Source organism: Eptatretus burgeri, chromosome 18 (genome assembly GCF_056783735.1).
Source record: "Eptatretus burgeri isolate ZD-2024b chromosome 18, Ebu_testis_v1, whole genome shotgun sequence".
Taxonomy (NCBI): domain Eukaryota; kingdom Metazoa; phylum Chordata; class Myxini; order Myxiniformes; family Myxinidae; genus Eptatretus; species Eptatretus burgeri.
Window position 1 is genome coordinate 37,408,625 of NC_140978.1, and position 22,219 is coordinate 37,430,843.

Below are 22,219 nucleotides of genomic sequence, written 5' to 3' on the forward strand. Positions count from 1 at the left end.
ACAACTACACCGCCTAGAACAGGATCTCATCTTGAAAAATAAATATTACCTCAATATTACCTTCACAACGACAACTACACCGCCGAGAACAGGATCTCATCTTGAAAAATAAATATTACCTCAACATTACCTTCACAACGTCAACTACACCGCCTAGAACAGGATCTCATTTAAAAAAAAAATTAATATTACCTCAACATTACCTTCACAACAACAACTACACCGCCGAGAACAGGATCTCATCTTGAAAAATTAATATTACCTCAACATTACCTTCACAACAACAACTACACCGCCTAGAACAGGATCTCATCTTGAAAAATTAATATTACCTCAACATTACCTTCACAACAACAACTACACCGCCGAGAACAGGATCTTATCTAAAAAAATTAATATTACCTCAACATTACCTTCACAACAACAACTACACCGCCGAGAACAGGATCTCATCTAAAAAAATTAATATTACCTCAACATTACCTTCACAACAACAACTACACCGCCGAGAACAGGATCTCATCTTAAAAAATAAATATTACCTCAACATTACCTTCACAACGACAACTATACCACCGCCTAGAACAGGATCTCATCTTGAAAAATAAATATTACCTCAACATTACCTTCACAACAACTACACTGCCTAGAACAGGATCTCATCTAAAAAATTAATATTACCTCAACATTACCTTCACAACAACTACACCGCGTAGAACAGGATCTCATCTTGAAAAATAAATATTACCTCAACATTACCTTCACAACGACAACTACACCGCCGGGAACAGGATCTCATCTTGAAAAATAAATATTACCTCAACATTACCTTCACAACGACAACTACACCGCCTAGAACAGGATCTCATTTAAAAAAATTAATATTAGCTCAACATTACGTTCACAACAACAACTACGGCGCCGAGAACAGGATCTCATCTTGAAAAATTAATATTACCTCAACATTACCTTCACAACAACAACTACACCGCCTAGAACAGGATCTCATCTTAAAAAATTAATATTACCTCAACATTACCTTCACAACAACAACTACACCGCCGAGAACAGGATCTTATCTAAAAAAATTAATATTACCTCAACATTACCTTCACAACAACAACTACACCGCCGAGAACAGGATCTCATCTAAAAAAATTAATATTACCTCAACATTACCTTCACAACAACTACACCGCCTAGAACAGGATCTCATCTTGAAAAATAAATATTACCTCAACATTACCTTCACAACGACAACTACACCGCCGGGAACAGGATCTCATCTTGAAAAATAAATATTACCTCAACATTACCTTCACAACGACAACTACACCGCCGGGAACAGGATCTCATCTTGAAAAATAAATATTACCTCAACATTACCTTCACAACGACAACTACACCGCCTAGAACAGGATCTCATTTAAAAAAAATTCATATTACCTCAACATTACCTTCACAACAACAACTACACCACCGAGAACAGGATCTCATCTTGAAAAATTAATATTACCTCAACATTACCTTCACAACAACAACTACACCGCCTAGAACAGGATCTCATCTAAAAAAATTAATATGACCTCAACATTACCTTCACAACAACAACTACACCGCCGAGAACAGGATCTCATCTAAAAAAATTAATATTACCTCAACATTACCTTCACAACAACAACTACACCGCCGAGAACAGGATCTCATCTAAAAAAAAATAATATTACCTCAACATTACCTTCACAACAACAACTACACCGCCTTGAACAGGATCTCTTCTTGAAAAATAAATATTACCTCAACATTACCTTCACAACGACAACTACACCGCCTAGAACAGGATCTCATACAAGAAAAATAAATATTACCTCAACATTACCTTCACAACAACAACTACACCACCTAGAACAGGATCTCATCTAAAAAAATTAATATTACCTCAACATTACCTTCACAACAACAACAACATCACCTAGAACAGGATCTCATCTTGAAAAATTAATATTACCTCAACATTACCTTCACAACAACAACTACACCGCCTAGAACAGGATCTTATCTAAAAAAATTAATATTACCTCAACATTACCTTCACAACAACAACTACACCGCCGAGAACAGGATCTCATCTAAAAAAAATTAATATTACCTCAACATTACCTTCACAACAACAACTACACCGCCGAGAACAGGATCTTATCTAAAAAAATTAATATTACCTCAACATTACCTTCACAACAACAACTACACCGCCGAGAACAGGATCTCATCTAAAAAAATTAATATTACCTCAACATTACCTTCACAACAACAACTACACCGCCGAGAACAGGATCTTATCTAAAAAAATTAATATTACCTCAACATTACCTTCACAACAACAACTACACCGCCGAGAACAGGATCTCATCTAAAAAAATTAATATTACCTCAACATTACCTTCACAACAACAACTACACCGCCGAGAACAGGATCTCATCTTGAAAAATTAATATTACCTCAACATTACCTTCACAACAACAACTACACCGCCGAGAACAGGATCTTATCTAAAAAAATTAATATTACCTCAACATTACCTTCACAACAACAACTACACCGCCGAGAACAGGATCTCATCTAAAAAAATTAATATTACCTCAACATTACCTTCACAACAACAACTACACCGCCTAGAACAGGATCTCATCTTGAAAAATAAATATTACCTCAACATTACCTTCACAACAACTACACCGCCTAGAACAGGATCTCATCTAAAAAAATTAATATTACCTCAACATTACCTTCACAACAACAACTACACCGCCTAGAACAGGATCTCATCTAAAAAAATTAATATTACCTCAATATTACCTTCACAACGACAACTACACCGCCGAGAACAGGATCTCATCTTGAAAAATAAATATTACCTCAATATTACCTTCACAACGACAACTACACCGCCGAGAACAGGATCTCATCTTGAAAAATAAATATTACCTCAACATTACCTTCACAACGTCAACTACACCGCCTAGAACAGGATATCATCTTGAAAAATAAATATTACCTCAACATTACCTTCACAACAACTACACCGCCTAGAACAGGATCTCATCTAAAAAAATTAATATTACCTCAACATTACCTTCACAACAACAACTACACCGCCTAGAACGGGATCTCATCTAAAAAAATTAATATTACCTCAATATTACCTTCACAACGACAACTACACCGCCGAGAACAGGATCTCATCTTGAAAAATAAATATTACCTCAATATTACCTTCACAACGACAACTACACCGCCGAGAACAGGATCTCATCTTGAAAAATAAATATTACCTCAACATTACCTTCACAACGTCAACTACACCGCCTAGAACAGGATCTCATTTAAAAAAAAAATTAATATTACCTCAACATTACCTTCACAACAACAACTACACCGCCGAGAACAGGATCTCATCTTGAAAAATTAATATTACCTCAACATTACCTTCACAACAACAACTACACCGCCAAGAACAGGATCTCATCTTGAAAAATTAATATTACCTCAACATTACCTTCACAACAACAACTACACCGCCTAGAACAGGATCTCATCTTGAAAAATTAATATTACCTCAACATTACCTTCACAACAACAACTACACCGCCGAGAACAGGATCTTATCTAAAAAAATTAATATTACCTCAACATTACCTTCACAACAACAACTACACCGCCGAGAACAGGATCTCATCTAAAAAAATTAATATTACCTCAACATTACCTTCACAACAACAACTACACCGCCGAGAACAGGATCTCATCTTAAAAAATAAATATTACCTCAACATTACCTTCACAATGACAACTATACCACCGCCTAGAACAGGATCTCATCTTGAAAAATAAATATTACCTCAACATTACCTTCACAACAACTACACTGCCTAGAACAGGATCTCATCGAAAAAAATTAATATTACCTCAACATTACCTTCACAACAACTACACCGCCTAGAACAGGATCTCATCTTGAAAAATAAATATTACCTCAACATTACCTTCATAACGACAACTACACCGCCGAGAACAGGATCTCATCTTGAAAAATAAATATTACCTCAACATTACCTTCACAACGACAACTACACCGCCTAGAACAGGATCTCATTTAAAAAAAAATTTATATTACCTCAACATTACCTTCACAACAACAACTACACCGCCAAGAACAGGATCTCATCTTGAAAAATTAATATTACCTCAACATTACCTTCACAACAACAACTACACCGCCTAGAACAGGATCTCATCTTAAAAAATTAATATTACCTCAACATTACCTTCACAACAGCAACTACACCACCGAGAACAGGATCTTATCTAAAAAAATTAATATTACCTCAACATTACCTTCACAACAACAACTACACCGCCGAGAACAGGATCTCATCTAAAAAAATTAATATTACCTCAACATTACCTTCACAACAACAACTACACCGCCTAGAACAGGATCTCATCTTGAAAAATAAATATTACCTCAACATTACCTTCACAACAACAACTACACCGCCTAGAACAGGATCTCATCTTGAAAAATAAATATTACCTCAATATTACCTTCACAACGACAACTACACCGCCGAGAACAGGATCTCATCTTGAAAAATAAATATTACCTCAACATTACCTTCACAACGTCAACTACACCGCCTAGAACAGGATCTCATTTAAAAAAAAAATTAATATTACCTCAACATTACCTTCACAACAACAACTACACCGCCGAGAACAGGATCTCATCTTGAAAAATTAATATTACCTCAACATTACCTTCACAACAACAACTACACCGCCTAGAACAGGATCTCATCTTGAAAAATTAATATTACCTCAACATTACCTTCACAACAACAACTACACCGCCGAGAACAGGATCTCATCTAAAAAAATAAATATTACCTCAACATTACCTTCACAACAACAACTACACCGCCGAGAACAGGATCTCATCTTAAAAAATAAATATTACCTCAACATTACCTTCACAACGACAACTATACCACCGCCTAGAACAGGATCTCATCTTGAAAAATAAATATTACCTCAACATTACCTTCACAACAACTACACTGCCTAGAACAGGATCTCATCGAAAAAAATTAATATTACCTCAACATTACCTTCACAACAACTACACCGCCTAGAACAGGATCTCATCTTGAAAAATAAATATTACCTCAACATTACCTTCATAACGACAACTACACCGCCGAGAACAGGATCTCATCTTGAAAAATAAATATTACCTCAACATTACCTTCACAACGACAACTACACCGCCTAGAACAGGATCTCATTTAAAAAAAATTAATATTACCTCAACATTACCTTCACAACAACAACTACACCGCCAAGAACAGGATCTCATCTTGAAAAATTAATATTACCTCAACATTACCTTCACAACAACAACTACACCGCCTAGAACAGGATCTCATCTTAAAAAATTAATATTACCTCAACATTACCTTCACAACAACAACTACACCGCCGAGAACAGGATCTTATCTAAAAAAATTAATATTACCTCAACATTACCTTCACAACAACAACTACACCGCCGAGAACAGGATCTTATCTAAAAAAATTAATATTACCTCAACATTACCTTCACAACAACAACTACACCGCCGAGAACAGGATCTCATCTAAAAAAATTGATATTACCTCAACATTACCTTCACAACGACAACTACACCGCCGGGAACAGGATCTCATCTTGAAAAATAAATATTACCTCAACATTACCTTCACAACGACAACTACACCGCCGGGAACAGGATCTCATCTTGAAAAATAAATATTACCTCAACATTACCTTCACAACGACAACTACACCACCGAGAACAGGATCTCATCTTGAAAAATTAATATTACCTCAACATTACCTTCACAACAACAACTACACCGCCTAGAACAGGATCTCATCTAAAAAAATTAATATTACCTCAACATTACCTTCACAACAACAACTACACCGCCGAGAACAGGATCTCATCTAAAAAAATTAATATTACCTCAACATTACCTTCACAACAACAACTACACCGCCGAGAACAGGATCTCATCTAAAAAAAAAAAATACTAGAAGTGAACGTAGAATTCTTCTTACATTTGCTTTTGACTTTACCTATAACTTGTTCACAACTGTATACGCAATTTCCGGTTACTTCGGCTTCGATTCGGGATCAGCAATGAAATAATGTAAATCACAATTAAAAATTATTTTTGATGATCCGGGAGATTTGTTCTTGGCCCTCTCCATATTCCAATACCCTGCCAACTCTGTATCCTCCCTTATCCATAACTGCATGGACCTCCAACATCCGAGACCTTCGCTCCATTCTGACAGATCTCTCAATCCAGGCCTCCACTGCGATGGTGTCCATGGCCACCTGCTCTGATGGCTTACTGACTTGCTCAATCTTTGTCGGAAGCACGTCACTCGCAATGGTATCCTCTAATCTTTTCTAAATATCGAGTCTGCTTTTCCTCAAAGCATTTCTTGGACCCAGTGTTGTCACTTATCTTCATCACTGATTGTTCTGATTGTCAGGAGGGGGCTCCTTGTCTTTTCACTGGCAACTGCACCCTCTGTATAACACCACTCATCCTTCAAATAGGAGGACAGCAGCCTCTTCCCTCTCTGCAGATCTTGTTAGATTCAGAAGCTGGTCTAACACTTGGAAAATGTCTTTCAACCCTAGCAAATCCAACCCTCCGATTCTGTCTCTCTGGAATGTCCATCTGATGAACCCTCCTATCGATACTTCCTTTGCAAGCCTCTTGAAAAGTTCAATCCCTCAAACTTTGGGCTTCACCATCATCCACGATCTCCCTTGGGTAAACCGCATATCAGAGTTGACCTTCAAATCCAGCCGCTGACTGGGCATCATCCGTCGTACTCAAGTCATCTTGGCAAAATCCACACTTCTGACATTACCTTCATCAGCAGCTCGATGGAGTGGTGCTGTCCCCTCGGGGTGGGACCGATGCCGAGTGTTCTTCCAGGAATGCACTTGTGGTGAAAGTCTCACTGTTTTTGTATACTCCCTCTTTTCTCCTGCCAGCAGAACTAACTTCCTCGGTCTTTTCATCCTCGTTCTTCCCTCAGGGATCTCAAGATGGCGGTTCATCTCTTCAGGTCATGAATGTCCATGCTCATGATATTTTATACCCTTCTTCACCCTCCCCAAGCCTTCCCCTTCCTTCACAGGTTATTGGGGTTTCTTCCCTCTCCCTCCACCCATCTTTCCATTTCTTTGTTCCATTGCTCCTTCATGCCTTGGTTTTCCCTTCCAGTTATTTCAGTTCCTTCCTCGATGTTCTTGAGTTTGTGTCCACCATTCTTCCCTTCACCAATCCTGAATTTCCGGCTGTCCGTCTGTTGTCTCCCCACTTCCCACTGTGTCCCCACTGTTCTGTTTTGTGTTCCAGCTCTTCCATGAGCCTCGACTTTGTGTATAAAAAGGATTGGCCAGTGCTTTCTCCCCAATAATATGGTGAGGAAGATAAATTACGGTCGTCGGTCTTCACTGTGGGGGAATGAACAAGATTGCCAAAGAAGGATGAAGCCGTATCGATTCATTTTTTGATTTCCTTCACTCTTTGGGTAGAGTATGGAATGTCATGGCTTACATTTCCATATTGTCCTGCAACCCTGATCAGGGCTCAATGTGGTGGTTTTTCGTTGGGTGGAATTTCCTCTTTCTTCATTTTTCTCCCATTCGACTTTACAGTTTACTCACTGCCAACACACTCAAGGCCCTTCCACCTGTTCCCACTGAAGTGGTTTTCTACTGTTGCTGCAGTGGAGGCAATTCACCCTCATAAATGAGCTGTAGTGGTCAGTTTGCCTTGAACGTCTTCAGGGCCTCTTCATTTGGATTCATCATGCAACTCTGCACACAATTGGGGCTCTTCCACCGCACTAGGATCACTGTTCGCCACCATGGCCACACAGTGTCTGCCAAAACAGTCATCTACCTCCTCCAATCCACCCTCCCCACCTCTCCCACTCCCACCCACCCTCCCCACCTCTCACACTCCCACCCACTCTCCCCACCTCTCACACTCCAACCCACCCTCCCCACCTGTCATACTCCCACCCATCCTCTCCATCTCTTCCGTCCACACTCCCCAACTCTCCCACTCCCACTCCCACTCCCCATCTGTCACACTCCCACCCACCCTCTCCACCTCTTCCGTCCACCCTCCCCAACTCTCCCCCTCCACACCTCTCACACTCCCACCCACCCTCCCCACCTCTCACACTCCCACTCACACTCCCCACCTCTCACACTCCCACCCACCCTCCCCACCTCTCCCGTCCATCCTCCCCAACCCTTGACTTGACCAGATGTCTTAGCTCGCATTATTAAGAACTCCGTCTTCAAGGTGTTCTAAAAATGTTACGTGAGATTATTTGTTTTTTTGTTGTTCTTTAAAGTTCAGTTTTGTATTGTCGTCGATTCACCACTATTTATTAATTATTATTAATATTAATTATTATTATTATTATTATGTATGATTACCTCCGCCAAAGGAGAGAGTATTGTATTTGGGACAATTTGTGTCCGAATGGACCATTTGGGTCCATTCTTGGAAATGCAATTTATAACTTTTATCATTTTTGAAAGAAATTTTATTGATCACAACACATCATCCTCCACATCATCATTTTGAGAATGTTCCATCATTTGATGGAAAGGAAGATGATTTGTAATACCATCTACCATCAAAGGTGGCACTATTTCCACCACATATACAACATACTGTACATACATCTGCTGCATTATAGATATATTATGATTACTATGTGTTCGTATTAGAAACAATGAAGTGATTTTCGAATATAACGACATATCTGTGCTTAACCTAACAATATTGCTGTACATGTTGGTGTTGTTGTTCCCCATACTGTGTATATACCCTCCATAACCCTTGTTCTTCCATGAGCCTCCATCTTGTAAAAACTTCACAAAGGAATGCCATCCTCCATCTCTTACTTGACATTAAAATATGGTGATGGAGGCAGTAATTAAATTGTTTTGGCCCGTCAACTTTATTTCGTTTTGTAATAAGTGCCTAGAAGTAACTGAAAAAGTTTTGATGTTAATGTTATTGTTCATAACAGTGTAATTTGCAAAGGCACAACAGTCCTGGCCCATGAGACACGCATGATTATGTTGCAGTACTTGCTATTGAACTGCTCACCGCTTGCCAAGGTTTGGAGTTCTTACGGCCATTGCGCACCACTGAGCCTCTTGAGCTGGTGTACAACCTCGTGCGATCCTTTTCGAAGTAAGTTTTGATCGTCCTCGCTTCCAAACCGCAAATAGTGCAGATATGTCTTCCTAACACAAATTTATTCATCGTCAGGCCCTGGGATAAAGATCGGTTCATGGCTCCAGAGATTCAAGCCATGGAAAAACTCCTGTCTGAAGAGCAGGTAACAAAGCACTTCCACCATATTATATTTATTGTGCTACAACAAGAGTTTCAATGATGTCGTCAAACACACAACTTGCAGTTGAACAATGCCTACCCCGCCAAACAGTCATATCCATGTCAATGGAAGCAGAGGCGGTTGCACAGGAGTCTTGGCACCCTCTTAGTACTTAGCCCAAAACTTGGTCTTTTTCTAAATTTATCCTCCAGTTAGTGGGATCATGATGCATGCTCCCCACAGCAAACAACCATCCAGGACACTAGGTCTCATTTGGCACATGGAGTAAGGCTGGTATCCTTAGTTCAGTTTAAGATTGCCAGCCCACCAGCATAATCTTCCTTCCTGGTCCTTCAAACATATGTCCATCCCCTAAAAATGCCCAGACAACCATAACGATAAAGGACTTACCCCCATCACTCCCGTTTCATCCTTCTGTGGGGGGAGGGAGGGAAGAAACATAATATCATACATCTCTATCTATCTCTATCTATATCTTACATCTATCTTACACAACAATGATGGTTAACCATTTTGGAATTGCCATTCTTTCGTGTAAATGCTGAAAATGATGTTTAAAAGACGATTTCACTTCCAGATTTCGTGCTTTTCGTGCAACGGCAGGTTAAAAGAGCCCCACCTCGTAGAACCGAGTCAGTGGAAACACAAACACAGCGCATGCGCACAAAGACTCATCATCATTCATACGTCATTTTGACAGCCCCCTATTACCCTCGCCAAAGGAGGGGGCAATCAATGCATTTGGGTCTGTCTGTCCGTTTGTCACACGATTTTTGGCCAAAGTTTTCAAGCAATCGTTCTGAAAATTTTTGTGTGTGTTGGTGACCGGCCAAGGACAGCAATGCTTCACTTTGGTGAAGATCCGAATCTGGATCCAGATCTGAGAATTATTTAATTTTTAAATGATTCTTCACCATTCGGAGACGGGGCAAAAAACCATATTGCACGATATCTCAAAAAGTTATGGACGGATTCGGTTGATTCGATTTTAGTGAAGATCCGAATCCGGATCCGGATAGTAGAATTTTTTAAGTGATTCTTCACCATTGAGAGACGGGGCCAAAAACTATGGATGGCATGATATCTCAAAAGGTTGTGGATGAGTTGTGACAAAACGAGGTGGAAGAGTTGGTCAGGTGACAAGAACAAGCCGATTCAATATTGGTTTAGATCCGGATTCAGATCCGACTTATCAGTGGGATACAAAATGTAAACTGTTCAGCCTGGCGGACGTAAGTTCTCCATCGAGTGCCGTTCCGTTTCGCCAAGTTGTCACTCACCGAATGATTTTTCATTTGTTTGTTCGTTTGTTTGTCCGCACAGAACTTTCGTGTTTTGCTGGGTCACGTGGCGTGGCAGCCATGTCGGAAAAACGGAAACATTTTGGACCTCTGTATCTCTGAAACCACATCAAGGAAAAAATTGAAACTTGGCACACGGCCAGTACTCCTCATGGGGAATAAGTGCGATGCTTTTATGACGTCATAGGTGCTGTCGTTATGACGTAATAATTCCATATGGAGAACGCCATATCTGATCAGAATGAAGTTTTTTTGAGGGTCATCGCGGGATAAAATAGTCCATCACATGGTTTGGCAGCCATATTGGATTTACCCTCAAACCTAAAAAAATCTTCTTCTCCAGAATGGTTGAACAAATCGAGGAGAAACTTGTACAATTTGCACAAGAACACAAATTTTCCCCAAGCCTTGTGTGTACAAGTTATTAAGGAGTAGTTGATGGGTCGCATGGTTTGGCAGCCATACTGGATTGAAGAAAAGTACTAAATAAGGTTTTTTTTGCCACCGTTTAATCAAACGATGTGAAACTTCACATTTATGATCTCGTAGTGATGAGGAACACATGTTTTAAATTTCAACTTGATCGGACACATGGTCTGGTAGAATTATTTAATTTTTTGATACGGGTTGGTTTTTTTTTTAATTTAATTTTTTGAATGAGGCTCACTTGGCTGTGCCTGGATAGGTTTAAGGGTAGAGGAGTAGCAGCTGAAATGTGAATCCTATCCAGGTTCCTCCTGATGACGTCATGTTTGCTTTTTGCTTGTCGGGGTTCCTTCTGATTACTCCATTGCAGGACTGTACCGATTTGGTCTTCCATTTGATTTGAAATGAATTGATTTTAATCCCATTCTGAATTCAACTGAATAATGAATAATAATTAAACAAACGTCATGGGTCAGGGTCAGGTGTCCAATCAAAGTGGGACATCTTGGTACTCGGTCATCACCGCCAGCAGTTATAAAGTGGCAGTTCTAATTATGTTTCTTATTAGTTACGTAACACACCACTACACAAACACCACACAAAAGTAGTCCTGGCGAGGATCTGCAATCTCTGATTGCTCTTTTTCTTGTTGTAGTTCAGTTTACTTGCTGATGTTCACTCTGAATCACAGTGATGTAGTTGACTTCAATGTGTGTCTGATGCTTTGCAGGTGTGGAAGACTGTGGAGCCCTACATGATATAGTCCTCATGCACAGGATTGGAAGCCCTGGAGACATACTTTTAAAGCCATCATTCTGTGTAATCAATACTGGAAATGATTTCAGATATTCCTCGGAAAGTGCTTTCAAGAGAAGGATTGAAGCTGAATCCATCTTTTGCCGCATGGTTTGGTGAAATCAGTTTGCATGTGCCTCGTCATGAGAATGTAATGACAGCTATTAAGACTACCAACATATGTACCAATCCATAACAAAAACAAAATTTGATTATTGATATAAATGTATTCTTGATGTTTACCTCGAAATGCATTTTGGCCAATGGATTATATTTCGAAATTAGCTCGGCTCAATAAAACCAATGTCTTGATTCATTTTAACCTGAAATAACACTTTCCACGATTACCTCCGCCACCGATGGTGGGCGGAGATTATGTTTTCACCACTGTATGTCTGTCTGCCTGTATGTCTATCTGTCTGTCTGTGAACAGGTTATCTCGAAAAATTATAGACCGATTCAGACGAAATTTGGTCGACAGGTATGGAGTGTGACAAGGATGAATCGATTCCATTTTGCTGAAGATCCGGATCCGGATACAATAATTTTTTTTGAATCACAAGTGATTTTTCATCATTGAGAGATAAGGCCAAAAAGGATATTTAGCATGACATCTTAAAAAGATTTGGACGGGTTATGACAAAACTATGTGGATGAGTAAGATAGGTGACAAGAACAAGCCGATTCGATTTTGGTTTAGATCCAGATTCAGATCCGATCTATCAGTGGGATACAAAATGTAAACTGCTCAGCCTGGCGGAGGTATGTGTCTACCGAGTGGCCTCATAATCGGCTCGTCCCCCACACAGCCCATCTGCCGCTGTGCACCGGGAACCGGGGTTTGGCAAGTGTGTGTGTGTGTGTGTGTGTTTGTGTGTGTGTGTGTGTTTGTGTGTGTGTGTGTGTGTGTGTGTGTGTGTGTGTGTGTGTGTATGTGTGTGTGTGTGTGTGTGTGTGTGTGTGTGTGTGTGTGTGTGTGTGTGTGTGTTAGAAGAGGACGATGACCTAATTTGGTTAAAAGGTCAAGATCACATAAAAGCATCAATTTACATCAAATTGACCTGAAATTTTGTGAATTTGCACATTGGGTCACTGAATTTGTTCAGCAACAAAACGCTATCAGCTGATTGCTTTGAGGTCAAAAGGTCAAGGTCACAAAATCGTCAATTTTTTTTGTATTTTTACCTCTGCCACTGAAGATGAAGGTGGTTATGTTTTCACACCTCTCTGGCTGTTTCTTTGTTTGTTTGTTTGTCTGTCTGTCTGTATGCAGGATATCTCAAAAAGTTTTGGACGAATCCGGATGAAATTTGGTGGGCAAGTTTGGTGTGTGACAAGAACGAACTGATTAGAATTTGGTGAAGATCCGGATTCGGATCCGACTACTAGAATTTTAAAAATGTTTCTACACCATTGAGCGATAAGGCCAAAAACGATAAATAGCATGATATCTCAAAAATGTATTGGGCCAGATTTGTTCTCATGGATTAGGCCAGATATGTCCCCTTGGATTAGGCCAGATATGTTCCATTGATAGGGTTTGCCACCATCTGCTTGATTGAGCACCAGCATCCAGAGCAGTCAGGCTTTCCACCAAAGAGGTCAACAATTGACCGTATCCTTGCTCTTCGGCTCCTCATCGAATGCAGACGATAGTTTCAGCAGGGGCTGCTTGTAGCCTATGTTGATCTCTGTAAAGCGTTCGATTCAGTGAATCGGGATGTCCTCTGGAGGATTCTTGGCCTTCGTGGGGTGCTACCAAAACTGATCGATCTGATGTCTGAACTGTACAGTGTTGTGAGATGTGGTGGTACCATCTCTGACTTATTTCCAGTTGTTACTGGAGTTCGTCAGGGGTGTGTACTGACCCCCACACTTTTCAGCACTTGTATGGACTGGATTCTATGGAGGATGTCGGAGAGATCAAGCTGCGGTACATCATTTGGGAATGTCAAGATCTCTGACCTTGATTTCGCAGATGATGCAGTCATCTTTGCGTAGACTCTAGATGTCCTTTTGGGGGCCCCTGGAGGTGCTGAATGAGGAGTCGAAGCCGCTGGGATTATGGGTTTCCTGGGTCAAAACTAAGATCCAGGCTTTCAATGACATATTGGATACTGCTATCCTGTCTGTATCTATTTGTGGTGAGGATGTTGAGGTCATGGAGAGATTCACTTACCTAGGCAGTAATATTCATGTCTCTGCTGACTGTGACCCAGAGGTCAATAGACATCTGGGTCGGGCCTGGGGAGTCTTGGATTCACTGGATCCATGGGGTGCGGTGCTGCCAGTACCTGTGCGGTTAGCCGAAAGTCCGAGTCTTGCTCTATGGATGTGAGACTTGGACTCTGACCAGGGATCTGAGATTGAGACTTAATTACTTTGATACCAGGTCTCTTCCGAGAATCCTTGGCTATCGCTGGTCAGAATTTGTGTCCAACGAGTGGTTGCTGAGAGAGACTCAAATGAGATTTGTTACCTGCATAGTCTGTGAGCGTCAGCTGTAGCTGTATGGACATGTGGCTCATTTTCCTGACGATGATCCTGCTCACCAGATTCTCTCAACGAGGGAGTCTCGTGAGTGGACGAGGCCAATGGGCCGACCACGTGCCTCGTGGTTGCAGCAGGTTGATCAGCATCTCAAGGAGATGGGGGTGGGCCAGGCATATACCTGGGGGATGGCCAGACGGAGGACCCTGGAATACCGGCGGAAAGTGGACACAGCGACACGCTGCTCTGGCGCATGCTCCCATTCCTGACCTGACCTGGATTAGGCATTAAGTGCGGAGGTATGTGCTCTACCGAGTGCCCTTCTAGTTTATGTTGTTGACTCCTGCAAAACATCGTGCAACCTGATCAAATTAAAATTTATACAGGATATGGAATTTTGATGATTGATTAAGCAGGACCTGCTTGTTGCTGAATGCTACCTCTCAATGAGATTGTTGTAGAATTCCAAGTCAAGGCCTTAGTTTGATAGGCATTTGTTGGGCAAGATTGACGCAGTTATATGGAGGGTTATGATGCCTACAGTGAGTAGGATGGCTTGGGATGAACAAATGAACTGGATCTGACAAAGTAAAGAAACAAAACTCCATGGATGTGTTAGCGCAAGTACAAGAGCAGCATCTGCTGCTACTACTATTGCTACTACCAGTACAACACTATTTCAACCATGACCACTTCGTTAATGGCCCCAATTATTCCCTCCTTCTTGTGGGGTCAGCCAGGGCAAGTTTCTGACTCTGTCCTTCACGAACGGGCTGCCCAGGCCTGACATTCCACTGAAAGTGACAGTAATTTGTAATTTGTTCAGAGTGTCTGAGATACAGTGCCTCCAGAAAGAATTCACACCACTCGACTTTTATCACATTTTGTTGTGTTACCGCCTGAATTAAAAATGGACAAAATTTAAATTTATATCACCGATATACACAAAATACCCCACAATGACAAAGTGAAAACATGTTTTGAGAAATTTTTATAAATTAATTTGAAATGAAAAGCTGAAATGTCGAGTCAACATGTATTCAACCCTTTTGCTATGACGCTCCAAATTGAGCTCAGGTGCATCTAATTTCCTTTGATCATCCTTGAGATGTCTCTACAACTTGTTTGGAATCCACCTGTGGCCAATTTAATTGATTTTACATGATTCAGAACGAAACACACCTTTCTATATGAGGTCCCACAGTTGACCGTGCATGTCAGAGCAGAAACTCAACCATGAAGTTCAAGGAACTGTCCATACAACTCCGATATAGAATTGTGAGGAGGCACAGATCTGATGAAGTCTATAAAACAATTTGAGTGTTGAAAGTTCGCAAGAGTATAGGGAGCTCCATCATTAGGAACTGGAAAGAATATGGAACTACCCAAAATCTTCCTTAGAGCTGGCCGTCCGACCAAACTGAGCAACTGGACAAGAAGGACCTTGGTCAGGGAGGTGACCACTCTGACAGAACTACAGAGTTCCTTGGCTGAGATGGGACAACCTGCTGGAAGGACAACAATCTTTTCAGTATTGCACAAATCGAGGCTTCATCGGGGAGTGGCCAAACGAAAGCCACTCCTGAGAAAAGGCACGTGACGGCACACCTGGAGCTTGCAAAAAGGCACGTGAAAGACTCTGAGAGAATGAGGAAAATGATTATGTGGTCTAATGAGATGAAAATTGAACTCTTTGGCCTGAATGCAAAGTCTGGCAGAAACCGGGCACAACTCATCACCCATCCAACACCATCCCTACCACGAAGCATGGTGGTGGCATCATCATGCTATGGAGATGCTTTTGAGCAGCAGGTATTCAGAGATGTGCAAGGATAGAGGGAACAATGAACGGAGCCAAATACAGACAAATCCTTGAGGAGAACCTGCTTCAGAGTGCAAAAGGCCTGGGACTGCAGGGAAGATTTACGTTCCAACAGGACAATGACCCCAAGCACTCAAACAAAGCAACACTGAAATTATTTCAGAATAAGAACCTGAAAGCCCTCGAGTGTCCCAGCCAAAGCCCAGATTTGAATCCCATTGTGAATCTGTGGAAAGACTTGAAGATTGCTGTTCACCGACGCTCCCTATCCAACTTGACAGAGCTTGAGCAAATCTGCGAGGAAGAATGGGATAAAATCCACAAATCCAGATGTACAAAGATGATAGACATACCTGAGAAGACTCGAAGCTGAAATCACTGCCAAAAGCACTTCCACAAAGTATTGATTCAGGGGGTTGAATACTTATTGACGCATGACATTTCAGCTTTACATTTTTAATTTGGAAAAATTTCTGAAAACATATTTTCTCTTTGTCATTGTGGGGTATTTTTGTGTGGACCAGTGACAATTTTTTATATTTAATCCATTTTAAATCCCGGCTGCAACGCCTTCCATAGATTAGGGCAGGTATTTGGAATGTGCCCACCTGGGTGCTGGCCATAACTGGTGGACACTTCATGAAGGACACCGTGTCATCTTTAGCATCCACCGACTAATGCTCGCAGATGAGAACTCACCGACTATTCATGATAAACACTGCAGGGTCTTCAACGTCCATCAGCTAATCCTTGTGCATGAGACTCCTGGCTTAACGTCCATCCAAAGGATGGCACACTTTTGATAAGTTTGATGGTGGTTACTGGGTGAACACGTGTATCCTGGTAGGATGTACAAGGGAATATATGAATGAAAATCAAGATGACAACTCCCTGTCTACAAAGCAGGAAAAAGTGATGTGTGATAGAATCCAATTTCTTGCTTTTAGAGCTTCGAGGTGAGTAGAGTGTTGTGAGATGTGGTGGTACCATCTCTGACTTATTTCCAGTTGTTACTGGAGTTCGTAACATGAATTGGACATGAACGTAACATGAACCTTCATCGATGGTATCGAACAAGTTCAGAGCTCGAACACGCGGTTGAGAACAAGCCCATGAGAAAGCCATCTGACTTCAGTATGTCACAACAGAATGGAGTGTTCATTGCACTATTTGGAATTGGTATATTTCAATATTTCAGGAATAGCCATGGGTTTTTTTATTTTTACCCCCTAGGAGTCAATTTATCCCCAGTTTAGAACCACTGATTTAGACCTTAAAGACCTTATATATATTTTAGACCCTTCATACACCTTTAAAAATTTACATCCTTGACACTGTGAAGACCCCTCCGACCCTAACGACTATTGGAACATACTCTTTAGACCCTTATGGACCCCTTCAACCAATTTCACCATTTGGATTTTTACACCCTTTAGACACCTTAGACCTGTAGACCCATTCGATCCCTTTAAACACACCACACAAACATCAAAAGTCTTGCAATATACAGAATATATACTTTTCTCAATAAGTAATGCATTAACTAATGATGGGTACTCTGCTAATATTATTGAAATGTCCATTTCATACTTTTATTGTTACTTCTACTTTTCATCTTAATCCTTCAAGAGCTACAAACATGCGACCCCCCCCCCACACCCTTCCCCCCCCACCCTCCCAAAATGTACAGTGGTTGGGTCCAAAGACAAGCTTGGCAGGAGGCTCCTCCTTCTGACTCCCCATTTCTTTATTTTTCTTTCCCTCTTTGCTCTTCCTTGTACTAACTATCTCGCCACTACTAACACAATAAATTAGTTTGGGGGAAATTGTTTTCACAACAGGATCGAGTAAAGCTGAAAATGACGGCCCGGACTCCATTGGCTCGAGTCCCACGACAGCATTGTTTACATGGAGACCATGTTGTTAGATGGTGCCGAGCACTCTGTTCCATCAGAATGCTGGTTTGGCAAACGGTAAGCAATCCGCTTGCTAATGGAATGTACCCCTGCTAAGAAATGCATTTGTTGTTGGTTATGTAAATTATCATGGCCTCATTGGTGGGCAAAACTAGTTATCATGTGCAGCCTGTAGCTGCTGGTTGCATAATTTTGTGGGTACACTGCTGTGCCTCTGATGCAATGCCCTCAATTACCAGGACACTGGTACTCATTTCGCCGACCTCGGAAGAATGATCGGTTGAGTCAACCCCACTTGGTGTCAATTTCAACTGGAAAAAAAAAAACATGGGCTCAAACTCAAAACCCTAAGAGTACAGTCAATTTAAAGTCAAAAATAGCCTAACCTCGACAAAATTAGAACAGAAACATTGTTGGCTGGAAGTAATGCCCCAACACCTGCAGAACAACATAATAAAAGTTGAGAAGACAGCTGGTGGTGGAAAGTGGTTTAACTTGAATAAATCCAAGATGGCCACCAAATGCTATATTCGACCCTTCAATGTTATATGAATGACAAAATAAGGCGGAATATTATTTGATAAGTCACTGAGATAAGGAAACGACAGGCGGACTGACGAGGTTGGGGAATGGCAGAATCGCAACGTACACAATGGCTGCTATCCATGCCAGCAAGTGTGGATATACACATTGCGATGCAGGACTTTACAGAAACAACCCACTTGACGAGCGATCAGCATAAAGATGAAACAAAGGCTAGAGAGAGAAGGGACAACAATGACAACATGCCTATTCTTGCGTTGTCTCTGAGAAACATTGTGACTGGCGTGACAGCTGATACAACCGTGACCACTGACAAAGCCAAGGAATTTGGAGAGCATATACTCAAAACTATGGAAGGGATGCATGCCCTGGAATACATGTTCAAGAAAAAGAACCATGTGGTCACAATCCAAAAAAATCCAAATCCATTGGGACCATACCCTGTGCAGAGCATTGGTGCTACCGAAGCAGTTTCCAAGGTTATTGGGCACATTCCTGGATGGGTCACCACTCTGACACAGGATACTCAAATGGTTCAATTATCCCAGCAAGCTGGTACTCATTTTGCCAAACTCAGGATGACAGCTGAGTCAACTCCAACTGGGATTAATTCAACAGCTGAGCAGGATTTGAATTCAGGACCCGAGGATCCCAAGCCCACCACCCGAACCATTAAGCCAACACTAGGCATGTGGTCACGATGGCTCATAAGAATTCTGTCAACGTCGGTGGAGATACCATCCATGTAGATCCCCAAACTACTCTTTCAGCGTCTTACCACAGTCGCAGCTAGGATCAAACACAATATCGATGGTATCTTCAAATGTGAACTCTGTGGTTATCCTTCATCTCCGATTTGATTCAGGAGATTTATTCAAGAGTCCAACAAGCCAGTACTTGAAGATTCAATTTCGACTGTGGGTCGAGGGACTGACAGAAGCAAAACGAATGTGCTTCCTTCTTGATGGTGCTTTGTTTCTACAACATCTTCCCTGGGAAAGTGATGCAACATTTGAAAATATCTTTTATGGTTACGAATCAGGTCCAACTACAAAATACAAGTCTGCACATCTGCGAAGATCAAAAGGTGCTGTTGGAGCCCCAGTGAACTTTGTTGGGAGCATTCTACGAAAAGTGAAGAAAGAACACTTCCTGGCAAACTGTGGCAACAAGCAGAAATTCATTCGCATGCTGAGTGAGAAGTTGGCCGAAAATGGAATAGAGACAGTCCATGCAGAAGGTGATGCCGACTTACTTAACGCACAAACAGCAGTGCAGACTCTGCTGCAAAATCTACAACTACTCTCACAGGAGCAGATACGGATCTCTTAGTGTTGCTCTGTGTACATACGAATCCCAACTCAACTGGTCTGTTCTTCAGGTCTGAAGGAAAGAAGAACACAAAGTCACTTCAAACATGAAACGTGCATTGGCTACAAAATACATTGGGTCAACAAATGGGGGCACTTGTTGCCATTTGTACATGCAATTATTGGATGCGATACATCATGGATGTTTGGCATTGGGAATGGCGTAGCAGTCCAGAAATTAACCAGTGATCCAGATTTCCAAGAACAAGCTGAAGTATTCTGCAGTGACGCATCTAAGATCATCTGCGCCGAGGAGAAGGCCATTGCTCGTTTGTATGGAGGCCGTCCAGGTGAGGGCTTGGATACGTTATGCTACCGATGTTTTATTGAGAAGGTAGCAACAAGTTCTACTGATGTACAGGTGCATACTCTTCCCCCATCAGCAGGGCCTGCCTCCTATCTCAGTGCTTGGGTACATTATGAATTCAGTAGTGGATGAGGGCATCTAACAATTTGGATCCAGAGGAGTGGGAGTGGTGTCATCTGAGGAAATGCTTTAAGCCACGAACGACGGACTTCCCGCTGACTCTAGAGGATATGCTGAGGGTAATCAGGTGCAACTGCAAGACAGACTGTGACACTTGAAGAAACCCGGACTGGACTGTTCAGCAGCTTGTGGAGAGTGCAAGGGTATCAGTTGCATTAATTCATCCCTTTTGTCTGTTAACGACATGCTGGAAGAGCGAAATGCTGAATCATTCCACGAATAGCTATTGGGTTGATCGTGGAAAATCTAGCCATTTTAATCGACTCATCAATCATACAGAAATGTATGTTGATTATTCTGTGGTTTTTCGTGGAAATTGTGCCGGTATTCCCTGGATTACTATAAGCAAGCTTTGTAAATGAAGTAATAAAAAAGGGAATGCATTGTATTTTATATCGGTCCTCTTCTCTTTTTTTTCTTGTCAGAACCAACACAAATGCTGAACAAGCATTCCGAGAATGCCAGTCTCACCAGCCCGCATCTGTATTTGTTATTTTTTTTTTTTACCTTGACTGGGGTCAAAGTGTCAAATACAATTGTTGACCCTGATTGTCTGATGATTTTGATACCAGTTGCGACTATACAATGTTGCATTCAATAGTTATGGTGTAAATGCTGTACATATTGGTGAAAATCGTTGTTCTTGGTGGCCATTTTGGATCGATGCAAGTTGGGCACCTTCCACCATTTTGACTTTTCTAGACTTTTAATATGTTGTTCGGTTGAGATTTCTGAGTCAGATGGTGCAAACCATGTTTCTGTTTAAATTTAGGCTTGGTCAAAACTTAAATTGAATGGCCTATAAGATCTTTAGCCAGCCACCTTAACTGTTAGGCCAACACCAGGTTTGGGCAAAACTGAATAAACAAAATAATACATAAAAAAGTCGTTCATCAGTATCTCATGATGTTTTACAACAAACCTATTTCAGTTCTGCATGAAGATTAGAGGCTGAAACTCACTGCAGCTATTGTTTGCGATGGCATGTCAATGACATCACATAAATTGTGTTAATGTGATGGAGCAATCTTTCAGAAACCACAACAGATCCCAGTGGGTAAGTGATCTTCGCCAATAGTAGATCCTGGTGAGCTGTGTCAGGGTCAGTATCAGTGACCTTCGCTAATAGTAGATCCTAACGAGCTGTGTCAGGGTCAGTATCAGTAACCTTCGCTAATAGTAGATCCTGACGAGTTGTGTCAAGGTCAGTGTGAGTGACCTTCGCCAACAGTAGATCCTGACGAGCTGTGTCAGGATCAGTGTCAGTGACCTTCACCAATAGTAGATCCTGACGAGCTGTGTCAGGGTCAGTGACCTTCACCAATCGTAGATCCAGATGAGCTGTGGCAGGGTCAGTGTCAGTGACCTTCACCAATAGTAGATCCTGACGAGCTTTGTCAGGGTCAGTGTCAGTGGCCTTCGCCAATCGTAGATCCTGATGAGCTGTGTCAGGGTCAGTTTCAGTGATCTTCGCCAATAGTACATCCTGACGAGCTGTGTCAGAGTCAGTGTCAGTGACCTTCACCAATAGTAGATCCTGACGAGCTGTGT

General features: G+C 41.4%; 1 protein-coding gene across 2 annotated transcripts in view; it reads left to right on the plus strand.

Moving 5' to 3' along the window:
- The window catches only part of HAL (histidine ammonia-lyase), a 132,366-nt gene extending 120,004 nt beyond the window's left edge, over positions 1-12,362 (plus strand). For both annotated transcript variants that reach the window (XM_085864055.1, XM_085864054.1), the window contains exons 18-20: positions 9,244-9,352; positions 9,431-9,500; positions 11,976-12,362. In XM_085864055.1, coding sequence (XP_085720181.1) covers positions 9,244-9,352; positions 9,431-9,500; positions 11,976-12,008 — 212 coding nt within the window. In that variant the 3' untranslated portion in view covers positions 12,009-12,362. The remainder of the gene's footprint in view (positions 1-9,243; positions 9,353-9,430; positions 9,501-11,975) is intronic.
- The last annotated feature ends 9,857 nt before the right edge of the window (positions 12,363-22,219 follow it).